Source organism: Drosophila santomea, chromosome 3L (assembly GCF_016746245.2).
Source record: "Drosophila santomea strain STO CAGO 1482 chromosome 3L, Prin_Dsan_1.1, whole genome shotgun sequence".
Taxonomy (NCBI): Eukaryota; Metazoa; Arthropoda; class Insecta; order Diptera; family Drosophilidae; genus Drosophila; species Drosophila santomea.
In genome coordinates this window covers 18628594-18655264 of record NC_053018.2, presented here as the reverse complement: position 1 = coordinate 18655264, position 26671 = coordinate 18628594, and the positions used below count along the sequence as shown (strand labels likewise).

Below are 26671 nucleotides of genomic sequence, written 5' to 3'. Positions count from 1 at the left end.
ATCCATTAGAGATTTATTAAAGGAATATTCACTGTTACTTGTGCTGAACGCGCCCACCTTTATTGCCGGTTCACAGAGTTGCCACCCTTGCGTGACTTTTGTTATAGAGACGGCCGCCATTAGAGTTTTGCTGTCGCGTCGCGTTGTGAAAAGAGAAGAAAACCTTCTAAAAACAGTGCTAATAGGTAATACTTTCGGTACCAAATGAAGGCATCCGATTGAGTTTTCTGTGTGCGAGAAGCGTGATATTGAATTCATCCGATTTGGCGTGTCTTTGGTCGTTAATTTTGTGTTTGCACCGGGCTGCGCAAAAAATGTGCCAAAAAAAGGCACCAAAACGGTAGCTTCGATTACATATCGTGGCTATAGCTTCTTAATGTTGGTAAATACAGTGCATTGACGTGTGTTCCATCTGCAGATAAGGCTGCACCAGTTGCTTGGATATCGCCCTTGGGATAAAGCTAGGAAAAGGAGCTGCAATATGGCCTCGCCCTCTCCGGCGAACAGTCCCATGCCACCGCCACAGGCGCCCAGTCCGATGGCCCCGCCCTCGCAGAGCCCCGCCCCCTCGCCACACAGCCCCTATCCTCACCAGCAGCCGGGTCCACTGCAAGGACCTCCGCCGCCCGGGCATCCCGCTGCCTATGGACATCCCATGCAGCACGGACCACCAGGCCAGGGTCCTCCCGGTCATCATATGCCACCGCACCACCAGGGGATGAGTATGTTCTTGAACAACCCACTACCAATCGCCTCAGTCGCACGTAATTATCCGTAGTTTTCTCAAAAGGTCCGCACATGGGAATGCAGATGCCGCCGACGGGTCCGAATATGTCCCCCTACCAAACCCACGGAATGCCACCCAATGTAAGTGACCTCGTATGAATCTGTTTTTAGATATCTCAGTTCCATCTAACAGTTCATTGCAACAGAGCAAAATAGAAAGGAATCATAACCTATCCTACATAATTTGCATATTATACAAAATTCAAAGATTAAGGATTTCTTTAAATAACTTTTTTGACTTTAGTTTATGCATGGGATTGATATTATTATTAACTTAAAAACTTGTATGGAAAATATCGCTTTGCTCCCTTTCTTCAGAGGGATATTTGACTCTGCAAATAAGTATGACAAAATGACATATTTTGGAAACTTTTTAAAGGAGTATAGACAAATTTTCCATTAGGGTAATCTTTCTTGATTTATTTGACAGCTTAGTGCTTAAAATTATGGTGTTATCATAAGAAGTGGAGTTTCAAAGTCTCAAGTGAGACTGCCTGGCTTTCCCGCCTTTTTAGGTCTATCGTGGAACAGCTGCCGGCGATCAAAGCTGGAATATATCTAAAAGCTCCCCATTAGAAGAGCTTCGAGCGCCAATTGACAGTGCAGCTGACCCCAAGCTTTTTAATTAAGATCGTGTTTGCCTTGCTTAAATTACTTCTGCACCGGCTTCCCTCCTACGGACTCCTCCTGGTCTCCCTTGCGCAGAAGGTCTTCGATTTCCTTGCGCAACTTTTCCGTGCCGGCGCAGATTAGATCCGGCTTCATAATGTCAAATGGTCCGCCAAAGGGGTGTGTTACCACGCCTCCCGCCTCCTTAACCAGCAGGGAACCGGCGGCACAGTCCCAGGGATACATGTCCTCAATGTAGAAGGCATCCAGATTGCCAGCGGCCACCATGCACAGCTCATCCACCACACAAGAGTAGGCCACAAGTCTGGGGATGTATCGGACATTTTGTAAAGGGTGCCAGGCTACACTTGCTTATAATTAATATTATGTTTGTGGAACAAAAGGCGATTGAAGCTTTTTATTTAACATCGACTGGTTAATTGTTTTGTACTCAGATGTTTTTGTTTTGGTTTTTACACAGACAAGTGATTATTAAGACGGGTTTAAATTTGATTTCGATAAGCTTTTTTGATTGTTTTTAAGTGCTTTTTAGGCAGTGACTAATATATACACAGTAATTAGGTGTGCGAAGCAGATCCAAATGTATAAATGACTTACTCACCGTCTGGCATTTAGTCCCATATGGTAGATCCTTTTAATGTGTTTGTTGGCCACCGAATGGACATGCAGCAGGGACACTTCGTAGGCCACATTGGCATCCTTAACGCTCTCGCAGCTGCTTACATGGATGGGTTTGCCATTGCAAAAGGCGCCTTGACCCAGTTTCGTTGTGAAGAGCTTTTTCTGAACAGGATTGTTGATCACTCCCACCACGATTTGTTTGTTGATCGCCAAACCGATTGAGACGCAAACGTGTGGAATCTGTTTGATAAAGTTAGAAGTACCATCGATGGGATCTATGATCCAGGTTGGAGCATCCGTCAGCTCCCCGGATACGTTGTTGTTCTTGGCCGTCGCCTCTTCACCGATGAACTTGTGTTCCGGGTACCTGGCCAAAATCTTCTCCATTAAGAAGTCCTCGATCTTGTTGTCGTAGTCAGTAACCACGTCGTAGAAATCTCCTTTGATGGAGACGTTTTTACTGGCCATCTCGTAGCCCTCCACGAGGATCTCGCCGGCTTCGATGGCCAGGGGGTGGATAAAGTTATACAACTCCTCGATATCCGCTTGTCTTACTTCTGCCATATTGCTTCTATGCTTATTTCTTGGGCAAAAAACGATCCGTCGCTGCTCAGCTCGCGGGGCCAACTAATCGGAGAGACTGCACCCCACTGGAAGTAGCTCCACGCTCCGGCTGATTTTGCCTAGCTGGCGCTGGAGCAGTGCTTTCGGTTCGGTTAAATTCACTCGTTCTATGATTGTTTGCCTGCCTCGCGTTTTATGATCGCTGCGACATCGTCCCATAGGGTGTACTAAAAATTGGCATCTCACCTGGCTGCGTGCCTCTGTTTTATCTCAATTGGTTTGATGTACACAAATAGACATACTCTTTTTATCTCCACAAGCAGACAGTCAAATAGTTGTAAAACCCGTTTTTATCAGCATTTTTCCCGCTCTCAGACTTTATTATTGGATGATTTACACTTTCGAGCTGCAAGTCATTATAGTCAGAGAGGCCTTGCAGGTATTATGTTAAAAATGATCAGGTCTTTTTTATGAAGATCAATCATTTGTCTTATTATCTTTGAACTTTGCCTTTATGTCTAAATGGAATTGGGAAATATGTCTAACAATATTTGTATAGTTTTATATTTCCATAATTTCCATCCTAGTGTATATGTTGTTTAGCCTTCATCTATAATGCTTTATATGATTTACTATTTACGATTTTTATTCAAAAGTATAGCCAGTAATTTGGTCAGCTGCTTCTATTAATTCAATTACATCTTTGGCCAATTCTTCAGAGCTGGTGCACACACAATCGGGTTTCATCACATCAAATCTCTCTCCGCTGGTGTTGTAAACACATCCGCCGGCTTCCCTGAGGATTACCGCACCGCCTGCCAGATCCCAGGGCTTAAGATTCTCCACATGATAGGCGTCACATCTGCCGGCGGCTATGTAGCAGAGCGTGAGAGCTGCACTTCCAAAGCTGCGAGTGCTGATAGTGGCATGCGTAAAATGTGTAAATGATGGGAATAGATCAAAGTTCTTTGGGTCACTTACCCTGTGGCATTCGAGGCCAACTTGTAGAGACGCTTCACGTTCTTGTCTCGCCCCTTGGGCACCACGATTAGGGAGATCTCATAGCCCACCACTGCTTGGTTCACCTGCAATTGTTTCCGAAAATGCTAGTTCACTTTTATGTATTGCAAAAGTTGGCTTGCGAACTTTGTAGCAGATAGACTGGTGGAAAACATATTATTATTTCATTTGGATGTGGGTTCTTAAGCTTAGTTGAAGGAAACAAAATTTGTAATTAAGATCACTTTAGGTTCATGTGCACTTGGTATTTTAGTGCCTTTTGGTATTACCAAATTTATGAAGTGATAATTTTTATAGATTACTTGAAACCATTAGGGGGCATTCACACATCCAGCTTTTTTGTTATTGCCACAGTGTATCAGTTCCCAATCTCCAAGATATTGCATGATTTTATCACTTTCGCGAAACCTACCTTTTTAGCGTTAGAAACCTCAATGGGTTGCCCATTTAAAAAAGCTCCGTGACCTTGCCAAGCTGAATACAACTCATTTGCAGGTGGATTATAGACAATCCCCAGCACCAGCTCTTTGTTTACGGCCAAACCCACGGAAATACAGCAATGGGGAATCTTTTGCACGTAGTTGTTGGTGCCATCAATGGGATCTATGATCCACGTGGGGGCATCCGTCAACTCGACCTGGGTCTTGGCGTTTGCCATAGCTTCTTCCCCTATTATTTTGGATTCCGGGAACGCCTTTAGCAATCCATCTGTAAGAGTGGCTTCTATTTGCTTGTCGTACACGGTGACCAAGTCATAGAATGCTGTCTTGATTTCGTATTCGGGCTTTGGTTTCTGGAAACCTTCCAAGAAAAGCTGACCGCACTTCCTGACCAGTTGCAGGGATACCTGGTAGTATTCTTCAAGTTTTTCCTCGCTGACCCGGTAACTCATGGCTAGAGAAGTGACTGATTAAAGTATAAACTAATATTTTTTCAGAAATAGCTGGCATTTGGTAAAGCTTTTTTCGCAAGCTTTACCAGATAGAGATCCTGAAGTTTAGATTACATACATAGTTTGTTTTATTGTACTGGAATATAAGCGAGTAATTGATAATCGTGGATACTGTCTTTGCATAATGAGCCATTAACTGTCTTTACTTGAATGTGTATTCCGTAATCTGACTGGCCTCTTCGATAAGGCTAATCACATTCTTGGCCAACTCCGGCGTGGAAGCGCACACGCAATCCGGTTTCATCACGTCGAATTTGGATCCGCTAGTGTGGCATACAGTGCCCCCGGCTTCGGTCAGAATGATGGCTCCGGCAGCTATGTCCCAGGGTTTTAGGTCCTCCACATGATAGGCATCGCACTGACCCGTGGCCACGTAGCAAAGGGTTAGGGCGGCACTTCCAAAACACCGGGTTCCTGTGGCATTCGATGCCATCTTGTACAGTCGCTTCACATTCTTGTCCCTCACTCCGGCTGCGTGGATCAGCGAGATTTCGTAGGCAATCACTGCCTGCTTGGTCTGGAAGAGGGTACATTAATTGAGAGGGAATATATGTATGTGCGTAATTATGCAGAGCTATTTTTGTTCGTCGAAATAGCAACGAACGATATTGCCATCGGTCCACTGAAAGAAATGTTCAGCATATCTAATTGGTACAAAGATGTTCGCTAAAATTTTTAACAAAATTTTGTGGCAATTTTGTTATAAAATATTTGAGCTCTAAAAAAAGCCAGTTCTAAAAAATTAACATTTTTTGCAGTATTGTACAAAGCACTTTTATCAAGTTGCTTAAACATTCTTATCGAAATGCATATTTAATTTTTTTTTTGTGCACCAATAAACCTGATGGCAGGAATAATGTCATGCACGGTTATTTGTTAAATTTCGTTTATCTTGCTTGTCTCTCTTTATTGTTGCTCCCAGGTTATATAAGCACTCTCTTACCGTCGTCACTTTGGATGTGTGGATGGGTTCGCCATTCAGATAGGCTCCATGTCCCTTGTAGGCGGAGAACAGTTCATTCGCCGGCGGATTGTAGATGATGCCCACCACCAGCTCCTTGTTGATGGCCAAGCCCACGGAAATGCAGCAGTGTGGAATGCGGTGGATGAAGTTGGTGGTGCCGTCGATGGGATCTATGATCCAAGTGGGCGCATCGGTCAGCTCCGCCTGGCGCTGTGAAGCGGCCGACTCCTCCTCGCCAATAATCAGGGATTCGGGAAAGGCCGCCACCAATCCCTCGGTCAAAATATCCTCGATTTGCTTGTCGTACACGGTGACTAGGTCGTAAAAGTCCGCCTTGACCTTGTAGTCCGTCTTGGCCTTCTGGTAGCCCTCCTGCATCAGAGGCCCGCACTTGAGGACCAGTTTCAGGGCCACATCGTAGTACTCCTTGAGCTTGGACTCGCTGACCGCGGAACTCATCGCTATTTCTGTTGGTTTCCGACTGAGCAGCAGAACTATATAGACGCAAGTCAGCTGTGGAATAGTTGCGACGCCAGTGAAAAGCTTTATGGCGAAGCTTTCTTTGATGCAATAGAACTTTGGACATATGGGAGAGTGCGATAGAGTTGCTTACTAACTGCTGTTTCGGGTATATGGGTGTGATATTACTACACTGGTCAACCTAAAAAAAAACTTTCTGCTCTGGAAATTCTTGCCAATATTTAAGGCAGTCATTTTATTTATAGAATATATGTTTTTGATTACAATAATTATTTACAATGTGATAAGAAAGATGCAAGTAATTTAGGATTTTCCGATATACGAATTAAATATTCCAGAACTGAAATAGTGTTACTGTTACTATAATTAATCATATTAAGGATACAGTTTCTTGAGACGTTGGGTATTTCAAAGATAAAAAGGCCTGTTTGCTTAATGAGGTGTGTAGTGTCCCACTTTGGGTTATTAAAGACTGTCTTGTGGATGAACTGAGCTGATAGCAGTTGATTTGTAGAACAAAAACAAAGGAGCCAGCGTTTAAACAAGATTCTGTTTTATGTTGATCATTAGACTTTTATTTGTTGACAAAACCGCTTTGGTTTTACTCTGGTCTTACTCTGCACCCACATGCTTCTCCTGATCAGCCTTCCGAATGAGATGCTCTATCTCAGCTCTCAATGTCTCCGTTCCGGCGCAAATTAGATCTGGCTTCATGATATCAAAGGGACCACCGTACGGATGGGTGACAACTCCGCCGGCCTCACGGATAAGCAAATAGCCAGCTGCACAATCCCAGGGATACATGTCTTCAATGTGAAAGGCATCCAAGTTGCCAGCGGCCACCATGCATAGGGAATCCACCACAGCTGAATAGGCCAGGAGTCTGAAAAGGATTCAGAACTTATATGAGGTGGATTTTGGCATATGGAACACCCCCGCTTACCTTCTGGCATTAGATCCCACATGGTAGATTCTTTTGATGTGCTTGTTCCTGATCTTTGGAGCGTGCAGCAAGCAAACCTCGTATGCCACATTGGCATCATTCAGATGTTCACAGCTGCTCACATGAATGGGTTTTCCATTGCAAAAGGCGCCCTGGCCCAACTTCGCGGTATATAGCTTATTCTGTGCGGGATTGTTAACTACGCCTAACACGATCTGTTTTTTAATGGACAATCCAATCGAAACCGATACATGTGGAATTTGTTTGATGAAGTTTGAGGTCCCATCGATGGGATCTATGATCCAAGTAGGAGCATCCGTCAGCTCTTTGGTCACATTGTTATTTTTGTGGGTGTCCTCCTCTCCAATGAATTTGTGATCCGGGTAGCGCGCCAGTATCTTCTCCATGAGAAACTCCTCTATCTGGTTATCATAGGCAGTGACTACATTGTAGAATTCGCCGTCCTTGAGGGCCACCGCCTTGCCAGCATTTTGGTAGCCCTCTAGCAGGATTTCCCCAGCTCTCACTGCGAGCGGGTGTATAAAGTCGTACAGCTCCTCGACTTGGAACTTACTGGCTGCCATCTCAGTTGCTTCTCCAATCTACTTATCTACGTACCTATCTGTGTATCTTACAATATGTTTCTGCGATATATTGCACCTGGTCCGACTTCGTGTCGAGTGAATAAAGCACTGAGCACAGTCGGTAGAACGAGTTATCGCAGTTCAGTAACTTGGTTATGTGTCTGGCATTCGCTAACTCAGATTCTGGGCGAGTGAGAGCTTTTTGTTTTTTAATTAATTTGTACTTAAAGTCAGCTTTTTGTGCAGTATGGATTTTGTAGTACGTATATCAAAACATTTTCAAAATACTTATCCTTGTTTATCAATTTCTAAATTGCTTCCGTTTTAAGCAAGTTAAATAAACTTAATAGCTTTACGTTGATTCCCTTCTTTTTCAGGCTCCCACACAACCCTGCATAGTGTCACCTGGTGGCCCGCCTGGGGGTCCGCCACCTCCCGAGCGCTCGAGCCAGGAGAATCTGCACGCGCTTCAACGCGCCATCGATTCTATGGAGGAAAAGGGCTTGCAGGAAGATCCTCGCTACTCCCAGCTCCTGGCAATGCGGGCCACTTCGAAGCACCAGCACCTTAACGGCAATCAGGTGAACTTGTTGCGCACACAGATTACCGCTTATCGGTTGTTGGCGCGGAACAAGCCCATATCCATGCAGATGCAACAGGCGCTTCAGGCGGCACAGCAACAGCCTCCGCCAGGACCACCAATTGGACCACCTGGAGCACCAGGTGGACCGCCGCCAGGGAGCCAACATGCAGGACAACCACCCGTGCAGCCGCAGCAGCAGCAACAACCGCCCCCTTCAGCAGGAACTCCGCCTCAGTGCTCCACGCCGCCCGCAAGCAATCCTTATGGTCCGCCAGTTCCTGGTCAGAAAATGCAGGTAGCGCCACCACCGCCACACATGCAACAGGGACAGCCATTGCCACCACAGCCGCCACAAGTGGGTGGACCCCCGCCTATCCAACAGCAACAGCCACCTCAGCAACAGCAACAACAGCCTCAGCCTCCGCCACCGGAGCAACATCAGCACCAGTTGCCAAACGGAGGCAAACCCCTGAGTATGGGGCCATCTGGAGGGCAGCCACTAATACCATCATCGCCCATGCAGCCACAAGTCAGAGGGGCTCTGCCAGGAATGCCGCCAGGTACTCAGGTTCCGCAACCAGGAGGAGGTCCTCCGCGACAGGTTCCACCTGCAGGCATGCCGATGCCCAAACCTAATCGCATTACAACAGTGGCCAAACCCGTGGGCCTGGATCCCATTACATTGCTGCAGGAAAGGGAGAATAGAATAGCGGCCAGGATATCACTGCGCATGCAGGAGTTGCAACGTCTTCCGGCCACCATGTCCGAGGATCTTCGGCTGCAAGCGGCTATTGAGTTGAGGGCCCTAAGGGTCTTAAACTTCCAGCGCCAGCTGCGTATGGAGTTCGTTCAGTGCACGAGACGAGATACCACTTTGGAAACAGCGTTAAATATTAAGCTCTACAAGAGGACCAAGCGGCAGGGTCTGCGGGAGGCACGTGCTACTGAAAAACTCGAAAAGCAACAGAAGCTAGAGGCTGAACGGAAGCGCCGTCAAAAGCATCTGGAGTTCTTGGCTGCTGTGCTTCAGCACGGCAAGGATCTAAGAGAATTCCACAGGAATAATAAGGTGAGTCGTGACGAACTAAGAATATCAGTAAGATCTTAAACTAATATATACTTTAATTCACCAGGCCCAACTTGCAAGGATGAACAAGGCCGTGATGAACCATCACGCAAATGCGGAGCGTGAGCAAAAGAAGGAACAAGAGCGCATCGAGAAGGAACGTATGCGACGTCTGATGGCCGAGGATGAGGAGGGTTACCGCAAGCTGATTGATCAAAAGAAGGACAAGAGATTGGCTTTCCTACTGTCGCAGACAGATGAGTATATTAGCAACCTAACTCAGATGGTGAAACAACACAAGGACGACCAGATGAAGAAAAAGGAGGAGGAGGGCAAGCGGCTGATACAGTTCAAAAAGGAACTGCTGATGAGCGGAGAGTACATTGGCATTGATGAGGGCAGCATTGTTGCTGATATGCGTGTCCATGTGGTGGAACAGTGCACTGGCAAGAAACTCACCGGCGATGATGCCCCCATGCTGAAGCACTTGCACCGCTGGCTTAACATGCATCCTGGCTGGGACTGGATTGACGACGAGGAGGACAGCTGTGGGAGCAACGAGGACCATAAACCCAAGGTGGAGGAGCAACCAACGGCTACAGAAGATGTCACTGACAAAGCGCAGGCGACGGGCAACGAGGAGGATCCCAAGGATCTAATTACCAAGGCCAAGGTGGAGGACGATGAGTACAGGACGGAGGAACAGACGTACTACAGCATCGCTCATACCATTCATGAAAAGGTTGTGGAGCAGGCCAGCATCATGGTAAATGGTACGCTCAAGGAATACCAGATCAAAGGCTTGGAGTGGTTGGTTTCGCTCTACAACAACAATTTAAACGGAATTCTGGCCGACGAAATGGGTTTGGGTAAAACCATTCAGACCATTTCGCTGGTAACGTACCTTATGGATCGGAAGAAGGTTATGGGTCCCTACTTGATTATTGTACCACTCTCGACTCTGCCCAATTGGGTGCTGGAATTCGAGAAGTGGGCGCCAGCCGTGGGTGTAGTCAGTTACAAGGGCAGCCCGCAAGGAAGGCGATTGCTGCAAAATCAAATGCGAGCCACTAAGTTTAATGTGCTGTTAACCACCTATGAGTACGTCATCAAGGACAAGGCAGTGCTGGCCAAGATCCAGTGGAAATACATGATCATCGACGAGGGTCACCGCATGAAGAACCATCACTGCAAACTCACCCAGGTGTTAAACACCCACTATATAGCCCCCTATCGGTTACTTCTCACGGGTACACCTCTGCAAAACAAGCTTCCCGAGTTGTGGGCGCTTCTTAATTTCCTGCTGCCCTCGATATTTAAGTCCTGTTCCACATTTGAGCAGTGGTTCAATGCTCCATTTGCCACCACTGGCGAGAAGGTCGAGCTAAACGAGGAGGAGACAATCCTCATCATTCGTCGTCTGCACAAGGTTCTTCGTCCATTCCTGCTGCGTCGTCTTAAAAAGGAGGTAGAGCACCAGCTCCCCGACAAGGTGGAGTACATCATCAAGTGCGACATGTCCGCCCTTCAGCGAGTTCTATACAAGCACATGCAGAGTAAGGGTGTCCTACTCACTGATGGATCCGAGAAGGGCAAGCACGGCAAGGGAGGCGCTAAGGCGCTGATGAACACGATCGTTCAGCTGCGCAAGCTGTGTAACCATCCGTTCATGTTCCAGCACATAGAAGAGAAATACTGCGACCACACTGGCGGCCATGGAGTTGTGTCCGGTTAGTTCACCTTATTCATCTTTTCGTTTATTTAAATTTATATTGTATTCTTTATATTCGTTTTAAAGGACCGGATCTATATCGCGTCTCCGGCAAATTCGAGCTGCTAGATCGCATCCTGCCCAAGCTAAAGGCCACCAATCATCGCGTCCTTCTCTTCTGTCAGATGACTCAGTGCATGACCATTATCGAAGATTACCTGGGATGGCGCCAATTCGGCTACCTTCGACTTGACGGCACCACAAAGGCCGAGGATCGTGGCGAACTACTGCGAAAATTCAACGCCAAGGGCTCGGACGTGTTTGTGTTTTTGCTATCCACCCGAGCCGGTGGTTTGGGTCTTAATCTGCAAACCGCCGATACTGTAGTAATCTTCGACTCCGATTGGAATCCCCACCAGGATCTGCAAGCGCAGGATCGTGCCCATCGTATTGGTCAACGTAATGAGGTGCGCGTTCTGCGACTAATGACAGTCAACTCCGTGGAAGAGCGCATCTTGGCTGCAGCCAGGTACAAGCTGAACATGGACGAGAAGGTCATCCAGGCTGGTATGTTCGATCAGAAGTCAACGGGTAGCGAGCGGCAGCAGTTCCTACAGACGATTCTGCACCAGGATGACAACGAAGAGGAGGAAGAAAATGAAGTGCCCGATGATGAAATGATCAACATGATGATTGCCCGCAGTGAGGAGGAGATCGAAATCTTTAAGCGCATGGATGCGGAGCGCAAGAAGGAGGATGAGGAAATCCATCCGGGTAGGGAACGTCTGATCGACGAGTCCGAGCTACCCGACTGGTTGACAAAGGACGATGACGAGGTTGAGCGTTTCCACTATCAATACGACGAGGACACCATTCTGGGTGAGTTACACAGCTCTCAGTTATTTAACGATTTTTCTGAAAATAACTTTCCCGCTTTAGGTCGAGGCTCGCGGCAGCGAAAGGAAGTAGACTACACTGATAGTTTGACTGAAAAGGAGTGGCTGAAAGCCATCGACGATGGCGCTGAGTTTGACGAGGAAGAGGAGGAAGACGATTCGAAGCGCAAGCGACGAAAGCGAAAGAATCGGAAGGAAGAGTCCGACGATGATTCGTTGATCCTAAAACGGCGACGACGCCAAAATCTGGACAAGCGGTCGAAGAAGCAGATGCACAAGATTATGAGTGCAGTTATAAAGCACAACCAGGATGGACGCACTCTGTCCGAACCATTCATGAAGCTGCCTTCGCGACAGCGGTTGCCTGACTATTACGAGATCATTAAGCGGCCAGTTGACATTAAGAAAATCCTGCAGCGTATTGAGGACTGCAAGTATGCCGATCTCAACGAGCTGGAGAAGGACTTTATGCAGCTATGCCAGAATGCACAGATCTACAACGAAGAGGCCTCGCTGATCTACCTGGATTCGATTGCCCTGCAAAAGGTATTCGTTGGGGCCAGGCAGAGGATAACAGCTGCAGCGGATGCAGCCGCAGTGGCGGCAGGAGATAACACTGGTGAGGCGCATGGAAATGGAGGCTCGGATAATTCGGACAACGACGACGACGATGGCGGCGATGACGGCTCCGACGACGAGGAGATTGCAACCACTTCAGCGGCGGCTGTCAAAATGAAGCTCAAGCTGAACAAATCTCTGGCTAGTGCCCCAGCTACGCCCACGCAATCATCGTCGAATGTCAGCAGCGGAGCGGCTACCACATCCAAGAAACAGACGCGTCGCAAGCGTTCCCAAAAGAAGTACACTATTTCAGACGATGACGACGATGACATGGACTAGCTACCGTTGGGAGTGATCTTCAAGCGCGGATCGTCGGATGTCGAAGGCATGGGCAATTGATTATTAATTAGTTTAAGTCTAACCACTTTGAAGGACGATGCTTACCAAAACCCTAAACTAAGGGTTTTCTTAACCATCTAGCCTCCCTATCATGCTATACATCTCTCCTAGTTGTAAGTTCCCGATTAAGTTTCCTATTCAATTATTTTCGCACACAAAATTTCTCCCATTATTTCTCCCAATTCTATTAATTGTATAATTATGTGCTTTAAAATAAATGCATACCTAACATAGAGTAGTTTGTTTGTTTCTTGAAATATGATATAATGTCACGTTGGACTGTAACATTGTCCAGCAATCAATAGAATTTAAAAAATTACCTGGTTGCCGTAGCTCGGAGACTTGTTTTGGTTGTTTGTTTAATAATTCTTGAAAGGATCGAAGCAGCAATGTACAGATCATTGAGTGCGCTGATCAACGGGTACATTGATGTACGCCACTCCTAATGTCCTTTGGCTTAGATAAAACACTAATAAGCCACGCCATATTTATATGTAAATCCTGAGATCCGTGTTATACAACAAAAGGTTAAGAAAAGGTAAGTTATAGTGTTGTTTTGTTAAATTAATAATTTGTATTTTATGAAGTCTAAAGTAATTAAAAGTGGCATCAGCATTGCTATTTAATACATGTATAACTACGCTTCTTCAAATAAATGCATACTTAAACATATTGATATGGTTGGTAAGGCTAAAGCAGGTAGTGGAAGTACTCGTCGCACATATCTTGGACAGTAGCGGTATGCTCCTCGTCGCCGCTATCACTGCTCCGCAACGTGATTTTGTGTGCATTGGCGTACAAGTCGTCCTCATCAACAGCCGCATCGTCAGTTTCTATTAATAATAATTACAAAAGTAATGTGGTAGAATTGATATTGGAAGTCACTCCATGATCTTACCTCGGTACTTTTGTTTTCGCCTTAACCTTTGCTTGGAGCTGGAGAGCACAGCTTCATCGCCTAGATCTAATTCGTTTTCGCGAGAGTTCCTGGAGTAACGAATTGGCGGCGCCAGAAACCAGTAGGATTGTATGATGCCTTTGAGACCGGGCATTTGACGCAGTTCAGCCAGCTTGAGCGGCTGCCTGGACAATGCTTGAAAAGATCGCAGCTGCAGTGACACTGGTTGCGAAGTGCAGTTGATCAGCCGGATCACGGACTTTGCGGCTGTGGAGCAGACCATGGGGTATATTTTAACATCCGGATCCGTAGGTACATTGGTGTATGCCACTCCTAGTGATCTGCGATTCAGATAGAACTCCAGGTGGCCACGCGTTCGATCCAAACAGACACCAATCAGGCAGCCCTGCGAGAACTTTTGACCATAAGGCAGTAGCTCGCCACAGTGCTGAATCCTTCCGGAATATGAGAAGCCCCAGGACTGGGCATTGGTGCCCAGAGCCGAGACGAAGTGGAACTTGAACTGCCCTAGATTAACGCTTTCCGTGCCGATGCCGAACATCTAGGAAAAGTTGAAAGAAAACGAAGACAATTATAAAGAGAGCATTATTTACATTGAACTTTAGCTGGCTTATCATCTAGTTGGGGTGCCTGCTGAGATTTCCTCCTCCCGCTGCGTCTGTTATCTTATCGCCGCGTTACAATCTGTAATCCAAAATACAATGAAGCGAACAATCAAGCCGTCTCCAATGGAATCGAGTACACCAGATGCCTGGTTAGTGGTGTTCTATTTTAAGGCGACGACTTTGAGTGACTTTCGTCACGCTGAGCATCCCAACTAGTTGCTAAGCCGGGCTGGTCACTAACCACATCCGTGCCGGCCAGAGTCGTGATGACGCGCATTTCCCAAAAGTGCACCATGTTTGCTTTCAGAGCTTGTTCCCCCCTCACAATCGCCGTGCCCTGACTGTAGGTGGGATGGAAGATAATGTCCCTGTCGTTGACCACGGCATCCGATTCATCAGTGGCGTGCCAACGCCAGGCGTTCACGTTTCCGGGCTCATCCTCGCCGCAACGGCACCTGACCAGGTCGGGTATGTGGCCCTTGTGGTTGGTGACCTCAATGGAGTTGGGGAACGGGCAATCGCAAAAGCCGGGATTGCAGGCTTCCTGGTACGGGGGCAGCAGCATGCTCGCACTGGTTCGTCCTCTCTGGTTTCCCTTCGGTTGCGTAGTAATGACTTGTGACAGCCGTGTGCAATGATCTCGATCAGTCGACGGACGGCAAATGTTTCCAGTTAAACCAGCTGCAGCCTCATATATAAGCACGTTACTCTGATCTGACTGAACAATAAACAAAACGATGCGTTGTAAATAGACGTCGGCATCGCTGCCGACGTCGCTGCCAGTGTGACCAAAGGCCACAATTCATGGCATTAAATATACTAAACACACCTGAATTATAGGAATTATCGTCAGTTTTATACCACTACCACAGTCCGAATGAAATTTAATAAGCAACTTTATAAAAAGGTTTTTTTAATTCTGTGTTTACAAAAGTTAAAAAGCCCTTCCCAAAATCTTAAATATGTATCTTCATTTTTTTTAAGTTTTTGCGCGCGCAAAAAATAGGTTCATATAAATAGCAGCTCTGGTAACGATTACCCGTTGCCATCGAGCATATGGCATCTCTCTCGGAAAAGAGACTGACAATCTGGCAGCACGAGTAACCACAAACAGCGGCGTTTCTCTTCCATTTTTCTGGAAAAAGTTGTAAAATAGGTTAATTAAGTGCAAAATACTTGTGAAAACAACTAAACAGACATGGCGGATGCCGCAGCACGTCAGCTGCAGTACGAGTACAAGGCGGTAAGTGTTAAATCCAGCTCGGAAAAACTTCCCATTCCATGCGGCGTCTGAACCGAATTTCACAAACACGTAAAATGTGTTTTCCATATTTCAGAACTCCAATCTTGTGCTGCAAGCCGATGTCCGACTCATCGAACGCCCGCGGCGCGATGAGGCTACTGGCGAGGTATGCTCCTTGGTGGGAAAGCTGGACGGAACCAGAATGGGAGATCGGTACCAGCGGACGAAGCCGGAAAAAACGGAGGAGCGCAAGGTGAAACGCCAGAAGCGAGACGAGGCCCAGTATGACTTCGAGCGGATGAAGGGCGCCACCCTGCTCTCCGAGGGCATCGATGAGATGGTGGGCATTGTGTATCGGCCCAAGACCCAGGAGACCCGACAGACCTACGAGGTTCTGCTCAGCTTCATTCAGGAGGCTCTGGGGGATCAGCCCAGGGATATCCTGTGCGGTGCCGCTGATGAGATTCTGGCTGTCCTTAAGAATGATCGCTTAAAAGATCGGGAGCGAAAGAGAGATGTGGACAGCTTGCTGGGCGCAGTTACTGATGAGCGATTTGCCCTGCTAGTTAACCTGGGCAAAAAAATTACAGACTTTGGCAGCGATGCCGTGAATGCTTTGACTGCTGCCCCCAACAACGAGGAGCAGATCGATGAGACTTACGGCATCAATGTCCAGTTTGAGGAATCCGAGGAGGAGAGCGACAACGATATGTATGGTGAGATTCGCGACGATGATGCCCAGGATGAGGGGGAGGAGGCCCGCATCGATCACACCCTGCATGCAGAAAACGTGAGTAGTGTAGTTAAAACTGCGATTCCTATGTATAATTCGTGTATCCTTTTCCAGCTGGCCAACGAGGAAGCCGCCAATAATGTAAAGAAAGAGCGCTCCTTGCATCCTCTGGACATAGATGCGTATTGGTTGCAGCGTTGTCTGAGTAAATTCTACAAGGATGCCATGGTGTCGCAAAGCAAAGCTGCCGACGTGCTGAAGATCCTCAAAGATGCCGCCGACGATCGCGATTGCGAAAATCAGTTGGTGCTTCTGCTGGGCTACGATTGCTTTGACTTCATCAAGCAATTGAAGCTTAACCGGCAGATGGTACTGTACTGCACCATGCTGGCCTCGGCTCAAACAGACAGTGAGCGGCAAAGGATTCGCGAGAAGATGCGCGGAAATTCAGCGTTGGCGAAGATCCTTAGGCAATTGGATACGGGAAAGTCAGAAGACCAGGACGAGGGCGAAGCACGGGGAAGTAAGCGTGGAAAAGGAGATGCAGAGAATGGTGGAGCGGCGGCTGCCGGTCAGGTGGCCGGTGTGCGACAGCTACTCGAGTTGGAAGAGATGGCATTCACTCAAGGATCCCACTTTATGGCAAACAAGCGCTGCCAACTGCCCGACGGTTCCTACAGGAAACAACGAAAAGGGTACGAGGAGGTGCACGTGCCTGCCCTGAAAGCCGTACCATTTGATGCCAATGAGGAACTTCAGCCTGTGGACAAGCTCCCGAAATATGTGCAGCCTGTGTTCGAGGGTTTCAAGACCCTTAATCGTATACAAAGTCGGTTGTACAAGGCCGCACTGGACAGTGATGAGAATATGCTGCTGTGTGCCCCTACTGGAGCTGGTAAAACTAATGTGGCCTTGCTAACCATGATGCGGGAGATTGGAAAGCACATCAACGAGGATGGCACCATCAATGCTCAGGATTTCAAAATCATCTACGTGGCTCCCATGAAATCTCTGGTGCAGGAAATGGTGGGCAATTTTGGACGACGCCTTGCTTGCTACAATCTGACGGTCTCCGAGTTGACTGGAGATCACCAATTGACCAGGGAACAGATTGCCGCCACTCAGGTGATTGTGTGCACACCAGAGAAATGGGACATCATCACTCGAAAGGGAGGAGAGCGTACCTTTGTGAGCTTAGTGCGATTGGTAATCATCGATGAGATTCACTTGCTCCACGACGAGCGTGGTCCGGTGCTTGAGGCCCTGGTGGCACGTACGATAAGGAATATTGAAACTACCCAGGAGGATGTGCGGTTGGTGGGCTTATCTGCCACACTGCCCAACTATCAGGATGTGGCCACCTTCTTACGCGTGAAACCCGATAAAGGCCTGTTCTACTTTGATAACAGCTATCGGCCTGTGTCCCTGGAGCAGCAGTATATCGGTGTGACGGAGAAGAAGGCCCTAAAGCGGTTCCAGGTGATGAACGAGATTGTTTATGAGAAGACCATGGAGCATGCTGGGCGTAATCAGGTCCTGGTTTTTGTACACTCGCGCAAGGAGACTGGAAAAACGGCCAGGGCCGTGAGGGACATGTGCCTGGAGCAAGATACCCTTGGTAGCTTTCTTAAGGAGGGATCAGCAAGTATGGAAGTGCTGCGTACTGAAGCCGAGCAAGTAAAGAACACAGAGCTAAAGGAGTTATTGCCCTACGGCTTCGCCATTCATCATGCTGGAATGACCCGCGTGGATCGTACTTTGGTGGAAGATCTATTCGCTGATCGGCACATTCAAGTTTTGGTTTCCACCGCCACTCTAGCTTGGGGTGTGAATCTGCCTGCCCACACTGTAATCATCAAGGGCACGCAGGTGTACAATCCGGAAAAAGGACGTTGGGTGGAGCTGAGTGCTTTGGATGTTCTGCAGATGTTGGGTCGTGCTGGAAGACCGCAGTATGACACCAAGGGTGAGGGTATTCTTATAACCAATCACAGTGAGTTGCAGTTCTATCTCTCCTTGCTCAACCAGCAGTTGCCGATTGAGTCCCAATTCATCTCCAAGCTTCCTGACATGCTGAATGCAGAGATTGTGCTAGGAACGGTCCAACATCTCCAGGATGCAGTTAACTGGTTGGGCTACACTTATCTGTACATTAGAATGCTGAGGAATCCCACGTTATACGGAGTTTCCCACGATGCCATTAAGGCTGATCCTCTGTTGGAGCAGCATCGGGCTGATCTCTTGCACACCGCGGCTTGCTGTCTGGAGCGGAGTGGCCTTGTTAAATACGATCGAAAGACGGGACACTTCCAGGTGACTGATCTGGGTCGCATTGCCTCTCACTATTACCTAACCCATGAAACCATGCTGACTTACAACCAGCTGCTTAAGCAAACTCTTAGTGAGATCGAGTTGTTCCGCGTATTCTCCCTATCCTCGGAATTCCGTCATATTTCCGTCAGAGAAGAGGAAAAATTGGAGCTGCAGAAGCTCATGGAACGAGTGCCCATTCCCATTAAGGAGTCCATTGAGGAGCACAGCGCCAAGGTGAATGTTTTGCTGCAAGCTTATATCTCCCAGCTAAAACTGGAGGGCTTTGCGTTGATGTCGGATATGGTGTTCATTACCCAATCCGCTGCCCGTCTGATGAGAGCCATTTTTGAGATTGTATTGACCCGCGGATGGGCTCAATTGGCAGACAAAACGTTGACGCTCTGCAAAATGATTGACAGAAGGATGTGGCAATCGATGACTCCACTGAGGCAGTTCAAGAAGATGCCCGATGAGATTGCCAAGAAACTGGAGAAAAAACACTTCCCTTGGGGCAGGCTTTACGATCTAGAGCCACATGAACTTGGAGAGCTGATTAGAGTGCCCAAGCTAGGAAAAACTATCCACAAGTTTGTGCACCAGTTCCCCAAACTGGAGCTCTCCACGCACATTCAACCTATAACAAGGGGAACCCTGAGAGTGGAACTCACCATTACACCGGATTTCCAATGGGATGAAAAGGTGCATGGCCAGTCGGAAGGTTTTTGGGTTTTAATCGAAGATGTCGACTCGGAACTCATTCTCCATCATGAGTTCTTTCTGCTGAAACAGAAGTATTCCCAGGATGAACACCAGCTAAAGTTCTTTGTGCCTGTGTTTGAACCTCTGCCACCGCAGTACTTCCTTCGCATTGTCTCAGATCGCTGGATAGGAGCAGAGACCCAATTACCAGTGTCTTTCCGACACTTAATTCTGCCCGAGAAGAATATGCCACCTACGGAGCTGTTGGATCTCCAACCGCTTCCTATAAGTGCACTGCGGCAGCCGAAATTTGAATCGTTTTATTCGCAACGCTTCCCGCAATTCAATCCCATTCAGACACAAGTTTTCAATGCAGTCTACAATAGCGATGAAAATGTCTTTGTTGGAGCACCAACTGGATCCGGAAAGATGACTATTGCGGAGTTTGCCATCATGCGCTTGTTCACTACTCAATCCGATGCCCGATGTGTCTATTTGGTCTCGCAAGAGGCTTTGGCGGATTTAGTTTTTGCGGATTGGCATAACAAATTTGGATCGCTGGACATAAAAGTGGTTAAATTGACCGGCGAAACTGGAACCGATCTTAAGCTTATAGCCAAGGGACAGCTGGTGATCACTACTGCGGATAAATGGGATGTGTTGTCTCGTAGATGGAAACAAAGGAAGAACGTACAACTGGTGAACCTCTTCATTGTGGACGAACTGCAGCTGGTGGGAGGCGAGGATGGTCCTGTTATGGAGATAGTATGCTCTAGGATGAGATACATTAGCTCACAGATTGAGAAACAGATCAGAATAGTGGCGTTGTCTGCATCGCTAACGGATGCCAGGGATGTCGCCCAGTGGCTTGGCTGTAATCCCAATGCCACATTCAATTTCCACCCAAGCGTGCGTCCCATCCCGTTGGAGCTGCACATCCAAGGCTATAATGTCACCCACAACGCTACCAGAATTGCCACGATGTCCAAGCCTGTTTACAATGCCATCCTCAAGTACAGCGCCCACAAGCCGGTGATTGTTTTCGTCTCGTCCAGAAAGCAGGCCAGGCTCACTGCAATTGACGTTCTGACATACGCAGCCTCGGATTTGCAACCCAATCGATTCTTCCATGCTGAGGAGGAGGACATCAAGCCGTTCCTTGAGCGAATGACAGATAAAACTTTGAAGGAGACCCTGGCGCAAGGAGTGGCTTATCTTCATGAGGGACTATCCGCCTCAGATCATCGCTTGGTGGAGCAGCTATTCGACTCTGGCGCTGTGCAAGTAGCAGTGGTCTCCAGGGATCTTTGCTGGGGCATGAGCATCTCCGCTCACTTGGTGATCATCATGGACACTCAATTCTACAACGGCAAGAACCATTCGTATGAGGACTATCCCATTACAGACGTGCTGCAGATGATTGGTCGAGCCAATCGACCCAACGAGGATGCGGATGCCAAGTGCGTGCTGATGTGCCAGAGCAGCAAAAAGGACTTCTTTAAGAAATTCATCAACGAACCGCTGCCCATCGAAAGTCATCTGGATCATAGAATGCACGATCACTTTAACGCCGAGGTGGTTACCAAGACGATTGAGAACAAACAGGATGCTGTGGATTATCTCACCTGGACGTTCCTCTACAGAAGATTGACCCAAAATCCCAATTACTACAACCTGCAGGGCGTCACGCATCGCCATCTCTCCGACCATCTTTCAGAGTTGGTGGAGAATACGCTGAGCGATCTAGAACAGTCGAAGTGTATCAGCGTGGAGGATGATATGGACACCCTACCTCTCAATCTGGGCATGATTGCTGCCTACTATTACATCAACTATACAACTATCGGTATGAAGCAGTAGATTTAAGTTGAAGCAATTTTCATCTTCATTTCCCTATCATTTTTCCCCAGAGCTCTTCAGCTTGTCCCTTAATAGCAAAACAAAAGTGCGTGGCCTGCTGGAAATTATTTCATCGGCAGCCGAGTACGAGGACGTGGTGGTCAGACATCATGAGGAGCAGGTTCTACGCACGCTATCTCAGCGACTGCCCAACAAACTCACAGGACCCAATGAAACGGCTCCAAAGTAAGAAGCCACTATATCTAGAATTGGAAAAAGAACCTTACTAATGTAATTTCAGATTCAATGATCCGCATATCAAGACCAATTTGCTGCTTCAGGCTCATCTTTCGCGACTGCAATTGGGACCTGAACTGCAAGGTGACACGGAGCAGATACTGAGCAAGGCCATTCGTCTTATTCAGGCTTGCGTAGATGTGTTGAGTTCAAATGGCTGGCTTTCGCCGGCTGTGGCTGCCATGGAGCTGGCTCAGATGGTCACGCAGGCCATGTGGAGCAAGGACTCGTATTTGAAGCAGTTGCCGCACTTCAGTCCCGAGATTGTCAAGCGGTGCACAGAAAAGGTGAGTGTAACAACACTTTATTCTCTAGGCTTATCTCATGTTTGGTTTTATATTTCAGAAAATCGAAACCGTTTTCGATATCATGGAACTGGAGGATGAGGATCGCACTCGCCTGCTGCAGCTCTCCGATTTACAAATGGCCGATGTTGCTCGATTCTGCAACCGGTATCCCAACATTGAGCTCAACTATGAAGTGGTGGACAAAGACCGCATCAACTCAGGATCAACCGTCAATGTAGTGGTTCAACTGGAACGTGAGGATGAGGTCACCGGCCCAGTCATTGCCCCATTCTTCCCGCAGAAACGCGAAGAAGGATGGTGGGTCGTTATAGGTGATCCCAAGACCAACTCCCTGCTCTCCATCAAACGGCTCACGCTGCAGCAAAAGGCAAAGGTTAAGCTGGACTTTGTGGCACCTAGCCCGGGCAAACACGACTACACTTTGTACTACATGAGCGATTCCTATTTGGGTTGCGATCAGGAGTACAAGTTCTCCATCGAAGTGGGTGACTTCCAGTCGGAAAGCGAAAGCGAGTCAGATTAGTTTTCTTAAGGATCATAATTTGAGCATGTCCGCGCAAATGAAAGTCAATCATTTTACAATTTAATCCCATCAATTGTAGCAATAATTTCTTGTATTTCTTTAGTAGGGGAAAAATGTACGAGCACCACTGAGTATAATTCTATTCAGTGATTTGTACAAAACAAAAAAATAAATACAAAATATTAAAAACGTGGTTATGTCTTTGGTTGATACCAAAAGGGTAGACATATGCCCTTTCGTGAGCTTTTACAATTCGTAATTGTATAATTTGTAGTCATCAGACCGTTAAGATTTTAAAGAACTATCCCAGGTTATCTTTAATTTAATCATAAATATTTATTTGGGTTTTTTAGACATTTGCACATAGGATTGCTGACCAATAGATTAACTTGGAGGTATTTTCCCTGTGGGCTGGACTTTGCCTTTAACGGCTGACAGACACTGCCGAGCCATGACTATTGCCATGATTGGCTCCACCATTAGCGAAGCTGTTCGTGGAGCTAAAGTTGATTGTCTGTCCATTGGGAAGGTGGTACACCTGACTCAGAGAAGCACCTGCCGCATTATTGGATCCGAAGGGGCTGCTGTTCTGGGACTGAGTAGCCGTACTAGCCGAAGAGGCACCGAATGATCCATTGGTGCTCTGCGACTGGAAGCCCTGAGCCTGGCCAATGGCGGCCGAGGATCCAGAGTTGAGTCCATTGTTGTAGTTGCTGTTGGCAGCTCCGTTGGATGCGGCCTGCTCCTGGTTGTAACCACTGGGTCCGAGTGGTCCAAGCGGATTTAACTCGACGTTGGCATTGGCATTGCCGCCATCTGGTCCGGCTCCAACATCTACCCCCGCTTTGGTTCCTCCAGCGCCAGCCGATGTGCCTGCCTGAACTTTTCCACCGAGCCCTGAATTACCACCGAATCCTTGATTACCACCGAATCCTGGATTACCATTAATTCCCGGGTTACCACCGAATCCCTGATTTCCTTCGAATCCTTGGTTACCTCCAAATTCCTGATTACCGCCGAATCCACCTCCAAGACCAGGCCCTCCACCGAATCCGCCGCCGAATCCGGGGTTTCCAGCATACTGACTACCAAATTGGCGTCCAAACTGACGCTTCACCCTCTTATGAGTAGCGTGGATTCCGGATATTTGATCAAGGACCGAACGGACGCGTCGTACCTGTGGGTTAGACTTCGGTTTTATGTACAAGGCGGATTCCACCACTACTTCCTCGATTGTGGCGCCCTTGGAAGCTGTAAAATGAAAATTGGTATAACGATTCAATTCTTGGAGCTGTAGCTAATAAAAGAATACGAATAATCGCAAAAGTATTATTCAAAAAGTTCTCTGAAGTCTATAAATTTACCAAATATTTCACTCTTTGCTCGCACTAATTGAATGTACATATATTTGAATAAATTTATAGATAGATATTTGTGAACCATTACAGAATTTCGAATTTGAAAAATATTATTTTCTAAATTAATTGTGGAAATTTTACAGCCCAATAAAAGTTAGAACACAGTTTTGCTAAAACTTGAGAGTCTTAAAACATAAAAATCCACTTACGCAAATCTTCAACGCCTGTTTGGACCTGCTTCTCGTTGCGCTGCCTCAGTTGGGGAAACGCCGATACAGCTCCCACACAGATGAGGGCCACGAATAGCACCGGAATTGATAGATTCATTTCGTGTTCTTCGATTAGATTAGTTTCCCTTTGGAGATCGCAGCTGGACACGTCCGTTGGCTGCGCCGCTTCGCCGTCAACTGCTGGATGTATTTCAGCCTGGCCGAGCGGCCGATCAACTCTCACTTTCAATCGCCACAGGGGGCTGCCCCTTTGGTCTGATGGCGCTAATTGCTTCTATCAATATTCAAGATGTTTCGGCAAATACGAACAAAAAATTAATACGAAAACTGGCTTGTATAATCAAACGATTTTTGGCACATGTAACAGATGCAAACTTTGAATAATGTTGTATTATGTAGGAAAAAAACAAAACGGGTGTACAAAAGCCGAAACCGGTTTGCATTCAAAGCTCGTGGAGGAACTAGTTTGGTTTTCTTTTGTTTATTTTGTTGCTGGGAGGTGCCTGGTTTTTGTTGCTTTTCGATTTCCTTTTCGGGAAACAGATGTTGTCCAGAACTTTTACGGGTCCCAAGAGTGGAGGCGGCCAGATCTCCCCCATGTGTTGGTGCATGCAAGTGGGGGGTATCCCAGTGAACATTTGTGTCGGATTTCCAAATGCAGACGCTTGTCTGCCCTTTCAGCTGATAAGAGGCTAGAACCACTAGTTTAATGGGAATAATCAGTTTTATTACTATTTCTTATCTAAGAGGTTAGAAAAACTTTCAAAAATAATTTGAGATTACTTAAATGTATGCAAGAATATTGCTATACCCACAATAATGAATGAACGGATTTCTTTTCTGTAACTTAGCATTTCAATTTTAATTCATAATTGAAAAAAAATTTGACGTAAGGGCAAATTCTTCAATGAATACATTAGTTAAATAAACCGTTTATTACTTGTTTCACATTTATTCTAAAAGTATTGACAAATATTTCAGAATTTTAAGTAGGGTGTGCAATAAGAATTTTAATTAATTAAGACACTCACAGCTTCCTTCCATCGAAATGAGAATGAAGTGAACGATAACGAAGGGACAATTGAGATCGCTTAATCAAACATATAATATTGGGTATGCGAACGATTTAATGAAGTATACGAATTTGCGTACTAACTAAATGGGGAGAAACAATGAACCGAAAGTAATATATATTTTTTGTACAACTTGAAAGTCGTCATGAGGCGCTTGAATGGTTTGTTTTGCGAGTTTTTCCTTACAATATTGTTTTTAATGCTTATTCTTAAGTTAAGGAATCAACAAAACTGAGCACTGTTCGATATAGTTAGCATTTAACCTAGGATAAGTGGTTAATCAGCGGCAGAGGGCCTACTCGATGCCATGGGCGAAGATCATGACCAAACCTGGATCGATCATGACGTCCTCAGTCATGTGGAGGTTGTCGCAGCTCAAAACGAGCACAGCTTGCTTGCCTGCGAAAGAGTAAATTTCAAGGTAAAGCCTGTAAGGTGCAGGATTTTAGCTTACTACCTGGAATGCGTCGACACACATAGTTGTCGTAGATCCTGCGGTTGGTTTGTCGTGTCTCTAGCGAACTGAGTCCTCGGGGCCAACGTCGCTCGTGGCAGAACTCCATGAGACTATCCAGGATGTGTGGCGGACAACCCGACTCGGACAAAGCGCGCTTGATCATGAGCTATGAAATGAATAGTGAATTCAAGTTTTTAAAAAATGTAGACTCAGGGCTTCACCTGCAGTGCATCGTCGGGCGTAGAGATCATTCCCCCCCAGCGCGTAACCCTGGCCCGAGGCAGTGTGCTGCTCCAGCGGATCACCTCGTCGCGCTCCATCTGGTCGGCTATGGCCCGCATCGCAGGATTGGAGACGCGCATGGCACGCATAAAGTCCTTGAATAGCTGCAGCTCACGCTTCAGTTCGTTGATTGTCAGCTGCTGGTCGGTCAGCTCCGATTTGAGCTCACCCATCTTTTCCGTCTGCTTGACAATTAAAGTGCGCAGCTCCCGTACGCAGTTGTGGTCCTTTAGCTCATCCTTGGGTATGTCAAAGCCGCAACCCTTCTCGCAGGGAAATGGTCGCTTCGGGTTGTGAATGCATTCCTCCAGATGGGAGTTGTAAGCGTCTAGCTTTAGAACAGCCGTGCAGCCATAAGGTGCATTGTCACAGGTAATTGACAGTCTGGTGGGCAGAGGTCAAAGATTAGTTAGGGCTCACATGGGTGGAGAGTTAAGTAGGTTGGGTGGTTCTCACCTGGACAGTAGGTTGCGCAATATTCGAGGCACTGCCCGCAAGTTGGCAGTAGTCAGGGCATTGCGATCCACCGGACAGGTGGGCTGGCGGGTTAGCCACTCGTTAATGCATCCGCGACAGAAGGCGTGCTCGCACATCACGGCCTGAATCGGTAGATATGTATGTTGTATATTTAATGCATATGTATGATGCGTGGTGTGTGTTCTTGCAAACAAAACAAACCTGCAGCGGATCCTCCAGCACTCCGGAGCAGATGGGGCAGGTGAGCTCCTCGTCCACCTCCCCCTGAAAGCGATTCACATCGTAGCCCATCTCTTAGGTCCTCTGCGCGCTGGCCATCCGCATAAAAATACTATTCATAAGTCTTTTCTGCGGATTGCAAAATCTGTGTTTTTTTTCGTTTCAGTCAGTGCAGTGTTGTGTAGTGTAAATCAGTAGTGCTGGTGAGCGGGGGTGGCACTTTAGCTATATTCCGCTAGAAATGGCTTTTTAAAATAGCTGTTTAGCTGGAAAATATTGACTAAATAATTTTTGTTTGTCCTTAATTTTAAAGTAAAAGTTGATCTCTAAACTTAA

The 26671-nt window shown here is 47.0% G+C and overlaps 9 protein-coding genes across 10 annotated transcripts; 2 read left to right on the top strand and 7 right to left on the bottom strand.

Annotated features, from left to right (window-relative positions):
- Nucleotides 1–90: 90 nt before the first annotated feature.
- On the top strand, nt 91–12995 carry LOC120447484 (ATP-dependent helicase brm). 2 transcript variants are annotated; one of them, XM_044006106.1, is made up of 7 exons: nt 91–185; nt 419–722; nt 791–867; nt 7922–9196; nt 9261–10923; nt 10992–11783; nt 11844–12995. In XM_044006106.1, exons 2-7 carry the CDS (start codon nt 482–484, stop codon nt 12698–12700), a joined length of 4905 nt encoding a protein of 1634 aa, XP_043862041.1. In that variant the 5' UTR covers nt 91–185; nt 419–481; the 3' UTR covers nt 12701–12995. The 2 variants fall into 2 exon arrangements, with proteins under 2 accessions (XP_043862041.1, XP_043862040.1); XM_044006105.1 differs by having other exon boundaries at nt 779–867.
- On the bottom strand, nt 1186–2727 carry LOC120447479 (inositol monophosphatase 3). Its single transcript, XM_039628875.2, has 2 exons — nt 2018–2727; nt 1186–1720 (listed from the first exon to the last, which is right to left on the bottom strand). The coding sequence occupies exons 1-2, from the start codon at nt 2599–2601 to the stop codon at nt 1438–1440; spliced, it is 867 nt and encodes a 288-aa protein (XP_039484809.1). The 5' UTR covers nt 2602–2727; the 3' UTR covers nt 1186–1437.
- Nucleotides 3227–4515, bottom strand: LOC120447481 (inositol monophosphatase 2). Its single transcript, XM_039628876.2, has 3 exons — nt 4034–4515; nt 3583–3686; nt 3227–3517 (listed from the first exon to the last, which is right to left on the bottom strand). Exons 1-3 carry the CDS (start codon nt 4511–4513, stop codon nt 3247–3249), a joined length of 855 nt encoding a protein of 284 aa, XP_039484810.1. The 5' UTR covers nt 4514–4515; the 3' UTR covers nt 3227–3246.
- LOC120447477 (inositol monophosphatase 2) lies at nt 4618–6036 on the bottom strand. The gene is made up of 2 exons (XM_039628873.2): nt 5517–6036; nt 4618–5090 (listed from the first exon to the last, which is right to left on the bottom strand). Exons 1-2 carry the CDS (start codon nt 5994–5996, stop codon nt 4716–4718), a joined length of 855 nt encoding a protein of 284 aa, XP_039484807.1. The 5' UTR covers nt 5997–6036; the 3' UTR covers nt 4618–4715.
- On the bottom strand, nt 6502–7640 carry LOC120447482 (inositol monophosphatase 1). The gene is made up of 2 exons (XM_039628877.1): nt 6961–7640; nt 6502–6900 (listed from the first exon to the last, which is right to left on the bottom strand). Exons 1-2 carry the CDS (start codon nt 7542–7544, stop codon nt 6630–6632), a joined length of 855 nt encoding a protein of 284 aa, XP_039484811.1. The 5' UTR covers nt 7545–7640; the 3' UTR covers nt 6502–6629.
- Nucleotides 12996–13311: 316 nt separating the features above from the next.
- LOC120449566 (SPRY domain-containing SOCS box protein 3) lies at nt 13312–15064 on the bottom strand. The gene is made up of 3 exons (XM_039632118.2): nt 14526–15064; nt 13659–14220; nt 13312–13593 (listed from the first exon to the last, which is right to left on the bottom strand). The coding sequence occupies exons 1-3, from the start codon at nt 14847–14849 to the stop codon at nt 13451–13453; spliced, it is 1029 nt and encodes a 342-aa protein (XP_039488052.2). The 5' UTR covers nt 14850–15064; the 3' UTR covers nt 13312–13450.
- A 296-nt stretch (nt 15065–15360) lies between these two features.
- Nucleotides 15361–22419, top strand: LOC120449050 (putative U5 small nuclear ribonucleoprotein 200 kDa helicase). Its single transcript, XM_044006071.1, has 6 exons — nt 15361–15527; nt 15622–16317; nt 16375–21118; nt 21183–21357; nt 21413–21695; nt 21754–22419. The coding sequence occupies exons 1-6, from the start codon at nt 15483–15485 to the stop codon at nt 22237–22239; spliced, it is 6429 nt and encodes a 2142-aa protein (XP_043862006.1). The 5' UTR covers nt 15361–15482; the 3' UTR covers nt 22240–22419.
- Nucleotides 22420–22555: 136 nt separating this feature from the next.
- LOC120449047 (glycine-rich cell wall structural protein 1.0) lies at nt 22556–24056 on the bottom strand. The gene is made up of 2 exons (XM_039631340.2): nt 23807–24056; nt 22556–23490 (listed from the first exon to the last, which is right to left on the bottom strand). The coding sequence occupies exons 1-2, from the start codon at nt 23922–23924 to the stop codon at nt 22664–22666; spliced, it is 945 nt and encodes a 314-aa protein (XP_039487274.1). The 5' UTR covers nt 23925–24056; the 3' UTR covers nt 22556–22663.
- Nucleotides 24057–24739: 683 nt separating this feature from the next.
- On the bottom strand, nt 24740–26526 carry LOC120449046 (E3 ubiquitin-protein ligase NRDP1). Its single transcript, XM_039631339.2, has 5 exons — nt 26318–26526; nt 26096–26238; nt 25579–26023; nt 25358–25523; nt 24740–25299 (listed from the first exon to the last, which is right to left on the bottom strand). Exons 1-5 carry the CDS (start codon nt 26405–26407, stop codon nt 25196–25198), a joined length of 948 nt encoding a protein of 315 aa, XP_039487273.1. The 5' UTR covers nt 26408–26526; the 3' UTR covers nt 24740–25195.
- Between the last annotated feature and the right edge of the window lie 145 nt (nt 26527–26671).